Source organism: Callospermophilus lateralis, chromosome 6, assembly GCF_048772815.1.
Source record: "Callospermophilus lateralis isolate mCalLat2 chromosome 6, mCalLat2.hap1, whole genome shotgun sequence".
NCBI classification, from domain to species: Eukaryota; Metazoa; Chordata; class Mammalia; order Rodentia; family Sciuridae; genus Callospermophilus; species Callospermophilus lateralis.
In genome coordinates this window covers 159533892-159551583 of record NC_135310.1, presented here as the reverse complement: position 1 = coordinate 159551583, position 17692 = coordinate 159533892, and the positions used below count along the sequence as shown (strand labels likewise).

Below are 17692 nucleotides of genomic sequence, written 5' to 3'. Positions count from 1 at the left end.
TCCAAATGCACTGCTGAGTAGGGGCAAGAAAATCACTGCGATGTTGTTAGAGATTATACTAGAAAAAGTAGGGAGAAATCGTGATGTGTTAGGGTCTGTAAACAAGTCTGGATGGCGCCTGGCATCTTGCCAGAGGGAGTGGTTTGTGAAGTAACGCCAGCAAGTGTGGAGATTCCTGATTGGTTGACTGCTGTATCTAGTTTATGTGAATTAGATAAGCTGTGTGGAATGTATAAACACCCCTCCTGTCCTACAATAAACGGCTCCCACTCCTGCTGTATCAATCTACACAAGTTGCTCATCACCCCCCGGTTATTTTGCTGCAGCCGGACTGCGGCAATGATAGAGAAAGAGCTCAGCCCAAACCCAGGAAGGGCTTCCAAGACTCTCTTTTCCCATTACTGCCAACAGGGAAGCAGTGAGCAGGTGCAGATCCTGGGGTGCCAGGGAAGAAGCCTCTCCTAGGTCAGGTGTGTGGTCTTAGGGCCAAGAAATCACCTGCGCTGCCATCAACAAGGACAAGGTCTGAATGAACTGCCCCAGTTGGCTAAGTCCAAGGGTCCATACCTGAACCCATGTGCGAGGTAGGCCATGAACGTCTCCTGTGACCTCAGGGCCTAGGCATCCACTGCCTTAGCCAGGACCACACACATTCCACTCAACCCTGGCCACAGGCAGATTCTAGGAGCACAGCCTTGTACCTGCCCACTTCCTACTTCTAAGAGGCCTTCCTGTGCACCTGCCGTATCTAAGAAAACAAGTCACCTGCTGGCCAAGGTTCTGGAGAGATAAGGGGCAGCTCAGTGGTAGAGCACTTGCTTAACATTCAGAGGCCTTGGTTTAATCCCTAGCAACACACACACACACACACACACACACACACACACACACACGAGAGAGAGAGAGAGAGAGAGAGAGAGAGAGAGAGAGAGAGAAAGAGAGAAGGGGATGTTTTCAGAGAGAGAGAGAGAGAGAGAGAGAGAGAGAAAGAGAGAAGGGGATGTTTTCAAAAAGGAGAAGCCTTCTCCCCAGAAACAGCTAAGGAAAAGCACTCAACAGATCAAACTGAACACAGTTCTCCTTACTGCTGGTCCCCACCACCCCCCTCCACGCCCCCCACACACACTCCAATAGTTCCTCTTTCTCCCCTTTATTCCTCTTCTCTCAAAGAGTTGGGGAAAGTGATTTAGAGATAGGGAGAGGAGAAATACAGGGCACAATAATATAAATATTTACACAATATGCCCATATGTGCCAACCCAAATTCTTGCATTCTGTTAACAGACACAAAGCATTTTAGAAAAGGAAGATGATAAGGGTAAAACCACCACCACAACAACAACAATAATAATAATTATAATAATAATATCATTATTATTATCATCATCATCATCATCATCATCATTATTCCTCATCAAATTCTAGTGGCAAGCCATCACAGCAGTGCTGGCCTGTACTCCCTACACTCAGGAAGCTGAGACAGGAGGATGGCTTGAGCCCAGGAGTTCAAATCAACCCTGGGCAAGGAAGTGGAGACTCAGGCTCAAAAAAAAAAAAAAAAAAAGAAAAAGAAAAAAAAGAAAACAAAGAAACAATAAAGGAAGAAAAGAAAGTTGCGATTTTCTATCTACTTTAACAATAGATAGTAACAGTATTTCCAATGAAATGGAACCAAAAAGTGTCATAGTAATCTTTTATAAAGGTCTTTCTGTTTTGTTTCTCTGTAACTATTGTATAATCATGAAAAAAGGGTTCTCCCTATTCATTACTGGTCAGCTTTCCTGGCTGCCTTTCCCACAATGCCCCTTTCATACCACTCCTGCTCCTCACTACCCCCACCCAGGTTGCATCTAAATGCCCCCCTGGGGGGAGGGGGGCAAGTCCCAGAGGCTGGAAAAACAGTATCTTTTAAGAACAATGAAAAGTTACACCAAGCCAAGCACTTCCTCCCCCAGGGTCACCTGACCATGGAAGAAACTGGGGCAGCTGCAGACCAGGAGCAGCTCAGGTGACAAGGACTCCTCCAGTTCCCCCACCCAGAGATTAGGGACACAGGTGGGGCTGGCTCCAAGTTCCAGCAAGTTGTGAAGCACTCCAATATGGACCTTACGAGCTGGAGTTTCCCAGAACGTCTGCAGGGATTCCTGGCAATGACGTGTCCCTGACATCCACTCCTGACTTCAACATCACTGCTGTTTTCTGAAGCTCAGTTTTCTAGAGCCATGTAACCTCACCCAGGTGCTCTGAAAATCACCTGTGCACTGAACTGTAAGTGATCCTTAAAAGCCCAGACGCCTGGGGTACCACCAAGGGGACTGTTCAAATTACCCCACAACTGGTAGAGAGCCCTGCAAAGAGGGGCCTAGAAAAATGACTTTCCGGGAAGCCATGGCAGTCTGCAAACAACGCAGTGAATTTCATTCTTCTACGGACTTTTACTACTGAAATTAAACACCAACACACCCAAATGTGTGAAGCTAAATTTAACATATCAGAGATCCACAATGAGGAAAGTTCAGCTACCAGGACAGCCCACATTCAAGCAGAGCTTGGAGTAGGATTTCCCCTGCCTTGACTACTTACTTGGAAAATACCCTGAAGTCACAAGACCAGCTACTTCAAAACCAGTGAGACCTGCACTGCTTAATGGATGAACAGGGCTCCCCATACCATGCCACCAACCCAGAACCCACACCTCCACCCCCACCCCCTGCACCCTCTCCCTCCTCTCTCTCAGAACTGGAGCATCACACATGCTGGCAGGCGCTCACCACTGAGCTACATATAGCCCGGCCCCCTTTGCAGATCTTTCTGACTTGTTCACCAAAACAGCCACATTGAAGTCACTTACTGAGTTTACACTATTTGGGAAAAATATAAACTTGCAAAACATACTTTCAATTCTAAAATATCATCATTTTATGGGTCCCATTGAAATATTTGTATTTTTTAAGAAAATATTACTGGATTTTTTAAAAAAGAAAAAGTCTGGAAGCTGCTGGCCAAGGCTGATGTTGCTGCAAGACAAGAGGTCCAGATGGACCTGTCCAGGATGGACAGAAGCTCCTGTCCTCCTGCTGTGTCAAGTCAGGGTTAGACATGGGAACAGGACAGCACTGCACTGTGTGGCCAAGCCACAGCAGCATGGTGGGGGCGGGGAACACGACATGGCAGGCGCCTGCATCCTGGAGAGCACCTGAGGCTCAAAGCCACTCGGGGCTGGTTATGTGGCCCCAGTGGTGACCAAACCTCTGAGAGGCATTCCTTTGCAAAACCTGTGCAAACAAACAGGTAGAGGTGAAGTTTACATTCTGAATAAATGAAAGACAGCGCTCCTAACAAAATACTTCAAGAACAGCTGTCCCGGGGAAAAGTACCCCGGGGCTCGGTGGAGCTCAGCGGCCCGGCCCTTGCCTGACATGCTTGACGCCCTGGGTCTGACCCCCAGCATCACATGAATGTATAAATAAATAAATAAATATTAAAATATACTTCTTAACATTTTAAAAATTAACTTACACTTACTCTAATCAAGCCTAATTACATACTCAAAAGGTACAAGTAAATAGACAAACAAAATCATAAGTTATAGAAACTCCAGGTTGACTTCCAAACAAAACAAATGGAGGCTGGTGAACAGTCTTAAAGAGAGGGCTTGACTTGCAGGCCAATTGCCCTGTCTTCCGTCTAATAAAAACGGAGGTCCTGCCTCTGACCCATTTTATGAGGGTGTGGAAGGAGGAGGGCTTGGCAAAGATGCTACAGCCCAAATCCCAAAACCAAACAGGAAAAAGAACACCAAGTGGAGGGCAGGAGGGACCTTCCACAGGCTCAGAGCACCGTTCTAGAGAGAGGAGCGCCACGTTCCTCCCCAAAGCAGTGGGCAGCAGTGCCAGGAAGAGACCACCAGGGCCTTCTTTCAACCATTAGTTCTTTAAAAAAAAAAAAAAAAAAAAAGTCCACAGAATACCACATGGTGCCAAGGCTGCGGAGAAACCGACTGCCCAGTCCTGCCAGGGGGCTGCCCACCCGTGGCACAGCTACCCAGACACTCTGCCAGCTTCTGGCAATTCCCGTGCAGACCGGTAATCAAGCGCCTGGGCATTCAGTACAGAGAAACGGGGACGTATGTTCACCCACGAATCTGTACACAATGTTTACGGCAGCCCTGTTCCTAAAAGCCAAAGCTGGAAGCAGCGCAGATGTCCATCCACAGTGGATGAGTCAACAGTGCGGGACATCCGGACCAGGGCACCGTCCTCAGGAGAAAGGGAACAGAGCGGCCATGGCTTGGAACCCTGCCAAGTGAGAAACGCCAACCCCAATCGGCAGGCACTGTATGATCCCATTCACAGAATATTCTAGAAATGACAAAATGGAGGACAAACTAGTGGCCACCTGAGGTCGGGGACGGGGTGAACATGACTACCAAAGGGCAACAGAGGGTATCCATAAGGCAAGGAAAAGTCCCACATTTCACAGCATCACTCAAAGTCAGTGTCCTGCTGGTGGCATTATGCTATGATTTTGTAGGATATGGGAACCTCTCTGTATTATCTAAAACTGAAGTTTCTTTGAAATATAAGTAAATTAAAATACATGTTTAAAAAGTTCAAGTACTAGCTGAGTATGGTGGCATGTACTTGCCATTCCAGCTACTCCGGGGGCTGAGGCAGGAGAATCGATGGAGCCCAGGAGATGGAGGCCAGCCTAGGCAACATAATGATATCCTGTCTCAAAACTAGAAATAAAACATAAAAAATTTTATAAAGTCAAAGTGCAGCAAAAATTGGAAAGACTGAATTAGCAATTGAGAGAAAGGAATAAGAAGCCAAGAAACACAGGATCATTTCCGACAAACATCTCCCAAAGACAACAGAGAGTCTGGCACAGCAGCCCACACCTGTCATCCCAGCCACTCGGGAGGCTGAGGCAGGAAGATCACAAGTTCCAGGCCAGCCTGGGCCATTCTGCAAGACCATGTCTCAAAATAATAAAACAGCTGGGGAAGCTCGGGGGTAGAGTGCCCTTGGGTTGAATCCCCAAACGACCCAAACAATAAAAGACCACAGAGAAAAGTGTCACAGCAACAGATGCCAGGTCATACCAGTCTGGTGACAGTGCACTGGCTCCCCACTTAGATAAGAAACACAGGTTAAAGGACGGTTCCTCAGGAGAACACTGGGAGCCGTGACCTGGTCTATCTAGCCTGTCCGTCTTTCCTTTAGACCATCTCATGAGGCACCAGCTCTGGCCTGTTCCACCTGTTTTGCAGTCTTTATCATTAGGCTGTTTGCCAAGTAAGTACAAAAAGACAGCCTCCTTGACTTTAAAAAATTTATGATGCACTGGGGCATACGAATGTCTCTGAAAAGCCATGCAGTAAAGAAACTGATCTATCATTAACACCCTGGTTGCTAAATTTACCTGAGCATAGAATACTCTTCTCCCAAGCCACTCAGGCATTGCGGAATCATTTGACCAGAGAACACTTGAGAATTCAGGACAGTCTGCTGCCCTCCGTCCTGCTAATGAGGAGTCTCAAACTATGCAGGAGCCCCATGGTCTCATGGTGAGCTCATCTCAGCTACTCAACAGAAATAGCAAATAAATACTTGTGATTCAAAAGGACTCACATTTTCTGTCCACTGAGAAAACAGGACCGGGCTTCTTATCACTTGTTAGGTGTTTGCATGCTCTAGGTCTTATGCTCACCAGTATTTAAACATGTCCCACCTAACCTCCAAAGCAAGCTACACATACACGACACTGCTACCTGCCTGTTTCATTAGAGAAGGAATCGATGAAGGCGTTTTAAAGTAGCTGAGTGGCAGTGAGAAGTATGACTCCAAAATAATCTGAGCCCTTAAGCACTCCCCACTGCACCCCTAGGAGAGTAAAGTTCACATGGAGGTCATCAGAAACAGGTGGCAAGAAGAGACCTGTTTAACCAGTCCCAACGTCCACCTGAGAAGCAACTGCAAGGCAGGGGCCAGGCCCATCCTTACCGTTCCCAGCTGGTGCCCCTTGCCTGGCCAAGCACCACGCAGCACGCTTCCGGCTTCTCGCTGCTGCTCAGCTACACGTCTGCCTCCCCATGGACTGCACTTTAGAAATCCCACCAAGTCAGAGGACGTGCCACCTGGCCCATCCCAGGTGCCAGCACAGAGCAGAGACTCAATATACATGGAACAAACTAACGCAAAAGTCTATCCCATCCAACAAAGACATGGAGTCCTAATCCTTCCTCAAAACCCCAAATCTCCTCTACCAATGTTTGAAGTTGGTGAGACTGAACAAGGCAAAGGAGGTCATCCTGCTAATTTTGAGCTTAATGGCGAAGATGCGAATTCAAATCCCAACCCTCTCCTTAACCAGCTGGGGCTGGGGGGATGCAGCTCAGTAGTGGAGCACTTGCCCAGCAGGCAAAACACCTGGGGGCACTCAGCACCTGGATGACCTGCAGCTGCTCACTCTAGTGTCTCCAAATCTCTATTTCCCATCCATAAAGTGGAGGTGTAAACGTGCCTTCCCCGTGGAGCTGCAGTGTGCGTTTAACAGGCTACTGCCCCGCCCGGCACTGGGCAGCTGGGCAGCTGGGCAGCTACCAGCTTCGGGGATCAGGGAAACAAGGAGGACATAAATACAAAAGATGCACTGGGGACAGCAGAGTGTCTGAGTGTGAAAAGGAACCAAGCCACACACCCTAGCTCTGTAAGCAGAAAAGGAGCCCAGGTGCCCCAGGAGAGGATCACAAGGAAGGGCAAGGATGTGTATGGGAAGCAGAATGGGGACTGGCTAAACTTCCCCAGTTCCAAAACTCCAAAATCCACAGCGCGAAGGCCACCTGGAGACGGAGCTCAAGCCCCAGGCCTGTCAGAGAAGGCCAGGCCTCCAGGCCTCTGTTCCAGTCCCTGCCCACGCAGGTCGACGACAGCCTAACAAGTACAGGCCACGCTTCCAGAAACTGCCTGAATTCCAGACTTGCGGAGATCAGTGCTTCAATTCAAAGACATTTGTGATTTGTTCACGATCTTAGTCAACTCGAAAAATGATCTTTGCAGTAAATACTAATCATAACTTTTTTTTTCTTTTTTGATACAGGAGTGCTTACCCACTGACCCACATACCCAGTCCTTTTTTATGTTTTATTTCAAGACAGGGTCTCTCTAAATTGCTAAGGACCTTGCTAAGTTGCCTAGGCTGCCCTTAAACTTGTGATCCTCCTTCCTCAACCTCCCAAGTTGCTAAGATTACAGGTGTGCTCTATTGTACCCAGTTCATAACTATTTTTAAATGGTATTAATTATACTGGACACAAATTCTGTCTTTGAAACATCATCATTGTAAATTTTAATCATGGCCTAGGTTTGTTCTTAGTATAATGAATACTATTCATAGCAAATAATAGCAAATACCATTTAATTTTAATTTATTTGTTTGTTATAATGCCAGGGATCAAATTCAAGTCCTCAAACATGCTAGGCAACCACTGTACCACTGAGCTACATCCCCAACTGTCAAGTACCATTTTTCAGGCTGCTGTAGCAAACACTACTGGTATCTGAGCTGTCAGAGGTGGGTCTGTACAGTTACTATTTCAATAAAAATGTACCTAGGGTCAGGGTGTAGCCCAGGGGTAGAGCACTTGCCTAACATGCACAAGGCCACGAGTTCCAGCCCTAGCAGCCACTGTCCTCCCAAAATTTGTTTTCTACATAAAACAACAAAACAGTATTTCTTCTCTCTATACTACCATCTCCAAATTGTAACATAATTGAAAAACATGATTTAAGAAGATTTACTCTTCATTACAGCTTCATGAAACAAACAATGGCACCAAACATTTCTGCTCTGGGCAACCTCAATTAGAGTATGTGTGAGCATGTTGTGTTGCAGGAACAGGAGAGAAACAGAAGCCATCCATCAACACCATGCTCACAGATACAAAGACAGCAGTAGGGCCGGGGTGCAGCTCAGCACAGACATGCACCCAGCAAGCACAAGCCCCCACCCCCCAGAAGCCCCGCAGAACAAACCAACCAACACACACTGGAGTTAGAAATTTTATAAGATTCTCAAGACAGACATTATCCAAAAGGCGCTTCAAATTCTGCAGCAACTCCAACTGCAAAAATGGAACATTAAAACTATTCTAAACAGCACAGGCTTGGAGTTTGTTCTAGAGTGCTCCAGGAAATAGATGAAATAATATTGGAAAAACACTGAAAATCACTGAAGCCAGGTGATGAGTACAGAGAGTTCAAGACAATACTATTCTCTATTTTTGCATGTTTTGAGATTTCTGATATAAAATTAGAATGTTCTCTCCACTCAAGAGTAAGTTTGGATTTGCCACAATCTCAACCCAGAAACCACTAAAATATCACAAAGCCTTCTTTTCTCTCTAAAGGTACAAGTGGTCTCTGATGAGCCCCTGAGCACTTGTGCCCTGGGGTCTACCCTCAGCCCCCCAGAAAGATTATTCCTTTCACAAACTGGAGGGAACCCCAAGCCCAGGGGCAATCAAGCAGATACCACCTCCAGCAGGCGCTTCCTCTGAAACACCAAAACCTGGGTAAGACGGCAATCCAGATCCTCAGGTCCTCACCCTTTAGATTGACATTTGAGAAATTTCAAATAAACAGATGGGAGATGACTTTTTTAAACTCCTCCATGAGGCCGTGTAAATAAAGTCATATCATCAACCCAGCAAAGATAATAAATCAGCTCCACTTATCATCAGACTTCGAGTAATATAAAGACGGGCCCTAGTTTATCCGACCAGAGGTACCTGTCACAACTTTGAGAAATACAATTACAAAACTTCAAGCTCTAAAATTTAAATGACTTTACTCTTTAAAAGAAAAAGAATCTAAGAAAATGGTCACAAGGCCGGGCGCAGTGGCCCATGCCTATAATCCCAGAGGCTTGAGAGGCTGAGGCAGGAGAATCACAAGTTTAAGGCCTTAGCAAGGCCCTAAGCAACTTAATGAGACCCTGTCACAAAATAAAAAATAAAGATATAGGGGTGCAGCTCCGTGGTTGAGGGTCCCCAGGTTCAATCCCTGCTCCAAAAAAAAAAGAAAAGAAAGAAAGAAGATGGTCACCAGAACTTTTGAACAGAATATAAAACACTAGAACTAATGCTGTGTGAAAAAAATCACCCAATCAAGACAATGTGGAAATAGAAATTTTACTTCAAACATTTGGAGAAACACAAATAACCCAGACTTACCAGCACCTTGTTTTCCACTTTGTCTCCCTTAACCTCCACCTTTACTTTCTTCTTCACTGCGATTTTTATCTTTCTGCCAACAACATCCTTTATGCTTTCTGAAAGTAGAGAAGAATTTCATTATACTTTCTCACTAATAAGGAAAAAAGCATCAGGGAGGAGATGGCACGTGGAGGAGTATTCTGATTTTTTTATTTTTTGTTTTTTGGGGGTTTTTTCCTTATTCTAACAAGCGTGATAGTTTTTGATCATCAAGAATTTGATCAGCAACTACTCTGTCCCTTGTACGGAAGGCACGATGCTGCGGCAAGTATTAAACACACGGCACAGTGCCAGGCTGGGCAGGGCATGGCCTGAGACTGCTGGGGAAGAGGAGGAGGAGCACCGCAGGGGCCTGATGGAGCACCCACCACACAGGCCACAAGCTCTGCGGGAACTCATCAATCCCCTCCGCCCCGGGGCGCGTCTCGGCGTCACAGGAAGAGTTGAGTGACTTGCCATGAAGGTTAGGGAACACAGCACAGAACCAGGACTGGCCCGAATGATTTAGGTAGAGAAGGGCACTCCCTGCCCTCTGTCCTTCCAAGGGCCTCTCAGCCAAGGGAGCTCAAAGGCACTGCAAAGAGACCAACTGGAGGAAGGACAAACACGTGGAAGTGGTGGGGACAGCCGGCACACCCAACCTGAACCCAAGCCAGACTCATGACCTGCTGCTTCGACTCCTAGTGAGGCGCCCTGAACCTTGAATGCCTTGCTCTCAGACAGTGAGGGCCAAACCTCGGTCTTCCGTGTGTTTCAAAGGTCTGATCACCCCCAACACCTCTCTTTCATACCCCCCAGGACTTTGTAGATACTATTCCTTTTCTGGGATGTCCTTGTCCTGTCCACCTCATGATCATACGCTAATTATCCTTCAGAAACGTAGCTCCGTCCTCTAGGTCCCCAGTTCTGTGTTTTGCAATGTAATCACCTTGACGAGTTCACATACTCAAAAACTCCCCCTCCATAGGTATCTCCTGGGTGCCAGAGAGATGGACCCTTCCTTTCGGTTTACCATCTAGTGGAGGCCATGAGGGTGCTATTAAGTGAGTACACAGAGGACATAGGACCACGGAGAACTTGAGGGTGTCAGGGAGGAGGGGATCACTGAGCTGGATCTGGAAGGAAACAGACCACTGTGTCCACAGGGGAGCGAGACGCAGGAAGAGAACAGGAAGGTGTCTGCCTGTTTGCACGGTGGGTTTCGATTAATGTTTTGGATCACACACCAAATACAGTGTGCTGCGTAGTTTAACAATTAACTACGTTTATGAAGGGGTGATCAAACTGACTTGTCAGGAATCCATCACCATCAGAGTTCAGCGCTCTGAGTTAATGAGGAGAGAGAGGAGAGAAGGGCCTTGTCAGCATGCAGTGACCATGGCACCGGGACGTCCTGTCCCAGGGAGGCAGCAAGATGGCCTGTGGAGGGGAGCTCCCACACCGTGAGTCCTCTGTGCAGCCGCTATCTCACCAGGACTGGGTACTCCTTCCTCCCTCAGAAGGCACTGTGGGAGACAGGCATCTGAGCGGACTTTGGAACACGGAGAGAAACTGGGAAGGCATCTGCCAAAAGATTAGACCTACCTACCGGGGAGTGGTGACGTGGGTCACACAGACCCTATTCTTCTTGGTACTTAATTTTTTTCTACAAAAAGCCTTATTGATTTCATAACTGGAAAGATACACATTATTTAGACACCGTGGGGCATTGACTTAAGAGACTCTACTGAGACCTTCCCTTGGCCACCATTTTGAACTGCTCACAGCAGAACTCTCATGAGCACCTGAATAAGAGAGAAAGGGCAGCAACCTCTCCATCCCAGCCCAACCAGACCACTTAAAGACCTAGAAAGGTCACCGTGGGCATATTACAAAAGCCAGACGCTTGGCTGAGAGACACCTAAGATAGGCAACATTTAGGATACAAAAATCCCAATTCAAAATAAAGGTCAGATTCAACTTTTACAATATGCCAAAGTTATTTGAGAACCATCAGTATGAACCAGATACCTATTCCCACTCCATCCTTTACTCCTTCCCAAGTCTAATCACCAAAACTGCTCACTGCCAGGCTCCCGGAAACTGAACCGAGAACCAGATGGGTCACTCACTCCAACAGAGACTGATGCTGTGTCTCAGCAAGAGACCCAACTAACTGAGAGAGAGGGGCCAGTGATGGGGTGTGTGCAGGAAGAGTCTTCACACTCTCAATTCGGGTAGAGGGTCCGGTTTATTTGGGTTCTTTTTCTTCTTAATTCAGCAAAAGCAGGAACTTCCATACAAAACTAGCAACAGCTTCTTCACGTCAAGTTCCACCTGCAGGGTTGGCAGTTACTGGGGGAGGGCCAGGCAGAGTCCTCTGAAGTCTGAGGGCCACAAGGGCAACAGAGGGGCAGATTCCACACAGAGATGATGGGCGCTTGGAACTTCCGCTTGTTGCCAGCACCGACTACACACCCTCCTTGGAGCTGTAGGTGCGCAGTGTGCCAAGGACCGACCGTACAGTGCGGAATATAGGTCACTAGGGCTCAAAACACACCGCACACCCAGACGCACACCCAGACGCACACCCAGACGCCGTCCCGGGCAACAACGCAACATGCTACGCACTCGTGCAAACACTCCCGCAGATAACCCTCCAGATAATTAAGTTAAACCCTAAGACTTAAAATTCAGGCCCCACCCCCCCAAAAGGAGAAAAACCTCCAGGGCCTCAAACAATGGGTCACCTGGCACCGGGTACCACACACTGGTTCCCTAAGAGATGGGGGAATCAGTAGGTTAATCATTAAAATAAGGTTTTTATTATTAACCCTCAGTTTCCTGGCCCGAGTTTGCGTCAGCCCTGTAACCCTTTCGCTCCCAGCGCCCTTCTACGCCAAGCCACGCCTTGCCGGGCCCAGTCGTTACACCGAGCAGCGCTCCTCCCGGGTCTGCCGGCTAGGGGGCACATCCTGCGGGGCGTTTCTGGAGGGTGCCTGCCGCGGGCCAGGACAACCTGCTGTGCTGTCGCCGGCTGTCCTTGTGCCAGGCTTTCCCGGACTTTGCAGAGTTTGGGGCAGCGTAAAGCGTCTCCCTCGCTTTCGGAGCTCTCGGGCGTGAGCTGCCCCCGCCCGCTCTCTGCGGCTGCACCCGCTGGTCAGGCAGGACCAGCGCCCGGGGCTCCAGCCCACCGGCCCCTCCCGGGCGCCCGACTCTGCCCCCGCCCTCCCTCCCCGGCCTCGGGCTCTCCCAGCAACCAGATGGGCGCAAACTTCCCGGCGCCCCCCAGCGACCCTGCCCACCACCGCTGCGACCCCAGGAGCACGGGGACTTGGGGGACCCGCAGGAGGCAGAGGCGGGAAGGGGAGGGGAGGGGAGGAGGACGCAGAGGAAGATGGAAAACAGCCTCCGCGCGACCTTACCTATCAACTCCCGGGGAACGTCGGCGCTCTCCTCGGCCATGGTTGCCCACTAGGCGCAGGGGGTGTTGCAGTCCAACTCTGATTTTCGGCCCCCGCCCCGAAGGTTTCCGAGAGGCTGATGCAGCTTGCAAATGCGAGTGGGCAAAGGGGAGGGCGGAAATACAATTTTGCTGCGCCCCCCACCCCTCCCAAAAAAAAAAGCACACAGTTGTTGAGATGAGGTGGGCTGCGGCGGTCGCTGCTACATGACGCTCCCTCGCAGCTTCGGGCTGCGGAACGCCGAGCGGACCGGACTCCGGGCGCGGGCGCCGGCGGCTGCTCCCCCCGGCAGGCTGGCTCCTCCGCGCGGCCCCAGCTGGCGCCAGCTCCCGCGCAGCCTGGGCGCCGCACCTACGGCCCTAGGTGCAGGCGGAAGGCGTGGGAGAGGGCGGGGACAGCGGCACGGGGAGGTGGCTTTCCCAGCCCTCCCGAGGCTCCGCGGGGCGGGCGCCGCGCCGGCCCGCCCCTCCGCCCGCTCCACCTCCAGCGGTCCCTCCTCCTCCGGATCCTGCGGTCCCTCCTCCTGCCGCTCCTGCGGTCCCTTTACCTCCTCCTCCTGCTCCTGCGGTCCCTCCTCCTAGTGCTGCGCTCACTCCTCACCTCGCGAGAGCCGGCCTCCGCACCAGTCCCGGCCACCCCCGGCCTGCGCGCTGGTGCCCACGCGGGACGCACCCGGGAGGCCTGCCCGGGCGGCCGGCTCGGAGCCGCGAAGCCCTGTGCCTGCGGAGGGAAGAGGGAGGGCGAGCGAGCCCGGGAGCCATCTGCTGGCTGCCGGAGAGGAGAGCCGGAGGCCGGGGCTCGGGATGACGCAGGGCCCGGAAGGATGCAGTTCTGCAGACCTGTCTGCACCGAAGCTGGTTCCTTCTGGGGCCCTTTCATGCATTTTGTTTTTCAGCTCTCCCTGAGACACGTGGTGACTTCGTCCGCGTTATTTAATTTCCCATTTCTGGTGAGCGAGAGCTAGACGAAATCGGTGAAGACCACGCCCAAGGCGCGCTCAGCGGGCGGTCGCCTGCCGCCGTTGGCAGAATTGTGAGGGCGCCTAGGAAAACGCCTTTCACCCCCGGGCTCCTTCGGCTCGCAGAACATCATTCACCGCAGCCCGGGGGTGGGGGGACCCAGTGCTAAATTTGATACTACCTGGCCCAACCCCCTCCGACGTCTCTGCGCTCCACCCCCAGACTGCAGGAGCCAGAACACGGCGCGTGCTTTATCGCCCAGCGACTGGGATGTCCCTGAATGTCCAATCGGGTTTCGTTTTTGAAAGACAGAAAGAAAGGGAGGGAGGAAAGGAAAGGGAATCCCACGCACGACAGCCTAGTTCTGCGTCTGGCTTCGGCCACTAGCCCATTTACCGACCTGGCCCCTTCCGACCCTCTCACTGCCCACCACCCACTCTGCTTCAGCCAGACTACTCCCTCTCTCCAGACTCGCAGGCTGTTGGCTCCCTCTCTTCCTCCTGGATTATCTGATTCGTATCTGTGTACCTTCTTTGTGCAGATTTTCCAGGGGTGTTCAGGTCGCCGTGATCCCTAATCAGCAGAATACACCGCCTGAAACGCTCTTTCGTAAACCCGAACACATGGTGCCGTGTTTCATTGCCGGTGTGTTTGCCTAGCTTTATTATTTAATTTTGAAATTGTTCCCTGAGTTTGGGTTTTTCTTCCCAGTAAGACAGGAGATGATCTGAAGGCAGGAATGGGGTGGGGCAGGGTGTGTCCAAGAACCTAGGGCCTTGCACACTTGAGGCGCGTGCTCGACCACCGAGCTACACCCAGGGCCTCAACAACCTTATGAAAAATTGGTGATCAGTAAACATTCATTAACTTATATTGAACTTTGGACCTCAAGCCTCAAATGTCTGTTTCAAAACAGTAATTTCTCTAAGCTACATATTTCCTTAATGCATTAAAATCTTTTATGCAATAAATAAAAATTAACATCACAAAATAGTCTTTCAACTGTGTTAAGAAGGATATTTCTGGCACATACCAATGAAGTTTCAAAAATTGCCCTAAACGTTCCAAACTATGTGGTAACCTGTGAAAGAAAGGAACCAGTTGTTTCTTTGGCCTGGGTGGCAGAAAGGGAAAAGGAAAGCTGCGCTGCGGTCCTGAGATTCAGCTGCTGCTAAAGGGAGCGGCTTTCAATGGAAGAATCTTTTGCCCTGCAGCAGGATTCTGATTGGCTTCTGCATCTGGGTAGGAGGGGATTCAAATGAGTCTCCTACCAGAACCCTGACCCGGGACTGGCTGATTTGGAAATTGAATCATTTACTTCTTGAGTGTAAAACTCCAATACTTTCAGAATAGCAAGTACAGAAATTGAAGCTGCGCTGTTCATAATGCTGCGAAACTTGACCGGCAGGAGCATCGGCAGCCCAGAATGTAACAAGAGCTCATCATCCTCCCTGATGCCAATACAATAATGAGGACAGGTTTTTGAGAAAAAAAAAAAAAAAGAAGTTTTAATGCTTTGCTAGAAAAGGAGAACTACGAGGACTCTGACCCAGAGGTGTGACTCTGCCCATCAGAGGGAATTGGGTTTTTAAAGAGGTGATTCAAAGACTATATTCCATGAGTTCTCTGACTGGAGTTGAATTCACTTCTAAATCTGGGAGATAGCCATTTCCTACATATTCAGGTGTCATCCCCAGATCTGAATTACTTGTTCCTGTGGTGGGTGTGTGCTCAAGGACAAGGACAGATAAAGATAACAATGCCTAGGATGAGGAAGAAAGGTAATTCTGTTTCTCCTGAGATTGGGGGGGGGGGGGCTGGGGAGGAGGAGAGCAAGAGAAAGAAATGTGTCCTTTGAAAAGTCTCGGTGGCAGAGCAGCAAGGGCTATATTCAAAACATAAAGTGGACCATTGTAACAAGAACAGTCCTCAGTCATGGTGAAAACAAATGCAGTTTGCTTCTTGTTTGAGTGGTCAAACCACTTCTGGGACTGATTGCCATCTCATCTGAGATCACCACAGCCCATCTAAGTAAATATGTCCAAGGGGCTGTACTTAAGCACACAACTAGAACTGGCAATCTGAAACTATTAGAAAGTAAGGAAAAGCAGTTTTGTTCAGGGAATCCCCACTGAACTTGAGCTTCTAAAATGTTAAACACAGTGGCTGGTTTGGCAACGGCTACTAAGACATAAACTAGACATATACTGAGTAGCTAATTATTTTGTAAAAATTATGCATTTTTTAAAATCTACAGGTAGACATTTGCATCTGTATAGTTCACTTTATGATTCATGATGGTGAGAGAATACTCTTGGAATAAAAGCAATTTGCTGAAAATGCTTAATATTTCCATAATGACCCAAGATAGATACTATCATTAGAACCATATCATATAATGATTAAACCCACAGAAACAGAACAAAAAGAAGAAATCACGCACAGTGGCACACACCTGTAATCTCAGGGGCTCACAGGCTAAGGCAGCAAGATCACAAGTTTAAAGACAGTGTCAGCAACTTAGTGAGGTTCTAGGCAACTTAGGAAGACGCTGTCTCAAAATAAAACATAAAAAGGCCTGGGGATATGTCTCAGTGGTTAAGCACTCCTGGGTTCAATCCCCAGTACCAAAGGGGGGGGGGGCTTTAAAAAATGGAAGATACTCAGAGAGGTGAGGAGAACCAAGGGCTTTCACTCCCCAAATTGAGATTGATCTTATTTATTTATTTATTTATTTATTATTGGTGTTGGGAATCAAACCGAGTCTCACACATGCTAAGCCAGTGCTCTACCACTGAGCTCCATTCCCAGCTTCTTTCTCCCAAGTGATTTTCAAACTAACCTCCCATGCTCAGTAACTGTCTTTAGTAAGAGGCCTTTTTAAAGAAGTGTATTTCTCAACTGGGTCAATGTGGACCTTTCAAAAGTGCAGTGCTAACTGAGCTGGTAAAGGACTCTGAGAAAGCTTTTTTTACATGGATAGAAAATGAGAGGTCAAGAAATACTCCTTAAATGTACTTATGAACTAAATCATATAAGATCTGGAGTGTTACTTGAAAATAATCCAGAAGGCATGTTGTTGACTAACCTCTGAACAGGATATCGGTTGACCCAGGGAGGCCCTGTGTTGATTTTCCTTGTAGCCGGATAACAGGTAAATTGGAATTTGTTGGTCTCCCTTCTGTGTATTTTCAAATTTTCCCTAACAAAAAATAAAAACAAAATAGAGTGAATTCTTAATAAATAGGATTAAGCAAAAAAGAAGGAAGATCACCTCATTAATTCAGACAACATCTATTTGAGTATGCCGTAATCAGAGCTCACAGTTAGACAATAGTTCTCCATTTTCAGAACACGTGAGCACTTCAATAGATATCCTATGGTCTTGATTCAAAGAAGCACTTTCTTATTTTAACGTTAAAGAAATCAGAATGCATTTTATAATTGGTGTGGACAATTAACATCATGCTTCTCATACCCCACTCCAAATACAAATGCAAAATCCGTCATTCAGTCAAGTATGCTTCTGACAGTGAGTGACCACTGAGGAGAGAGAGGAAACAAGGGTCATGACTGAACTACCCAGTGGCTCCCAGAGCTACAAAAGTGCACTCAAGGTATCTTTATTACTATGAGGAAATAAGTTCAGATTTGTGCAGTGACTCTCAAAGTCACATAGTTCTTTGGGGGGAGGGATTGAACCCAGGCTTTCTCAACCACTGAGCCACTTCCCCCGTCTTTTTTTTTTTTTTGTAACCATCATATCCAAACTTTTATTACTTTGTAGTAAAACATTACAAATCTACTAATTTGAAGTATACAATAAATTATTTTTTACTTGAAACATTTTTATGTTTCATTATAAGACAGGTTCTCACTAAATTGCTTAGGACCTCATTAAGACGCCGAGCCTGGCTTTGAACTTGTGATCCTCCTGGTTGAGTTTCCCAAGCTGCTGGGATTGCAGGTGTGCGCCACTGCACCCAGCAACCTCATAGTTCTTAGGGGTG

General features: G+C 48.3%; 1 protein-coding gene across 2 annotated transcripts in view; it reads right to left on the bottom strand.

Annotated features, from left to right (window-relative positions):
* The window catches only part of Carmil1 (capping protein regulator and myosin 1 linker 1), a 252454-nt gene extending 239353 nt beyond the window's left edge, over positions 1 to 13101 (bottom strand). For both annotated transcript variants that reach the window (XM_077109704.1, XM_077109705.1), the window contains exons 1-2: positions 12685 to 13101; positions 9239 to 9336 (exon numbers count right to left, since the gene is read on the bottom strand). In XM_077109704.1, coding sequence (XP_076965819.1) covers positions 9239 to 9336; positions 12685 to 12724 — 138 coding nt within the window. In that variant the 5' untranslated portion in view covers positions 12725 to 13101. The remainder of the gene's footprint in view (positions 1 to 9238; positions 9337 to 12684) is intronic.
* Between the last annotated feature and the right edge of the window lie 4591 nt (positions 13102 to 17692).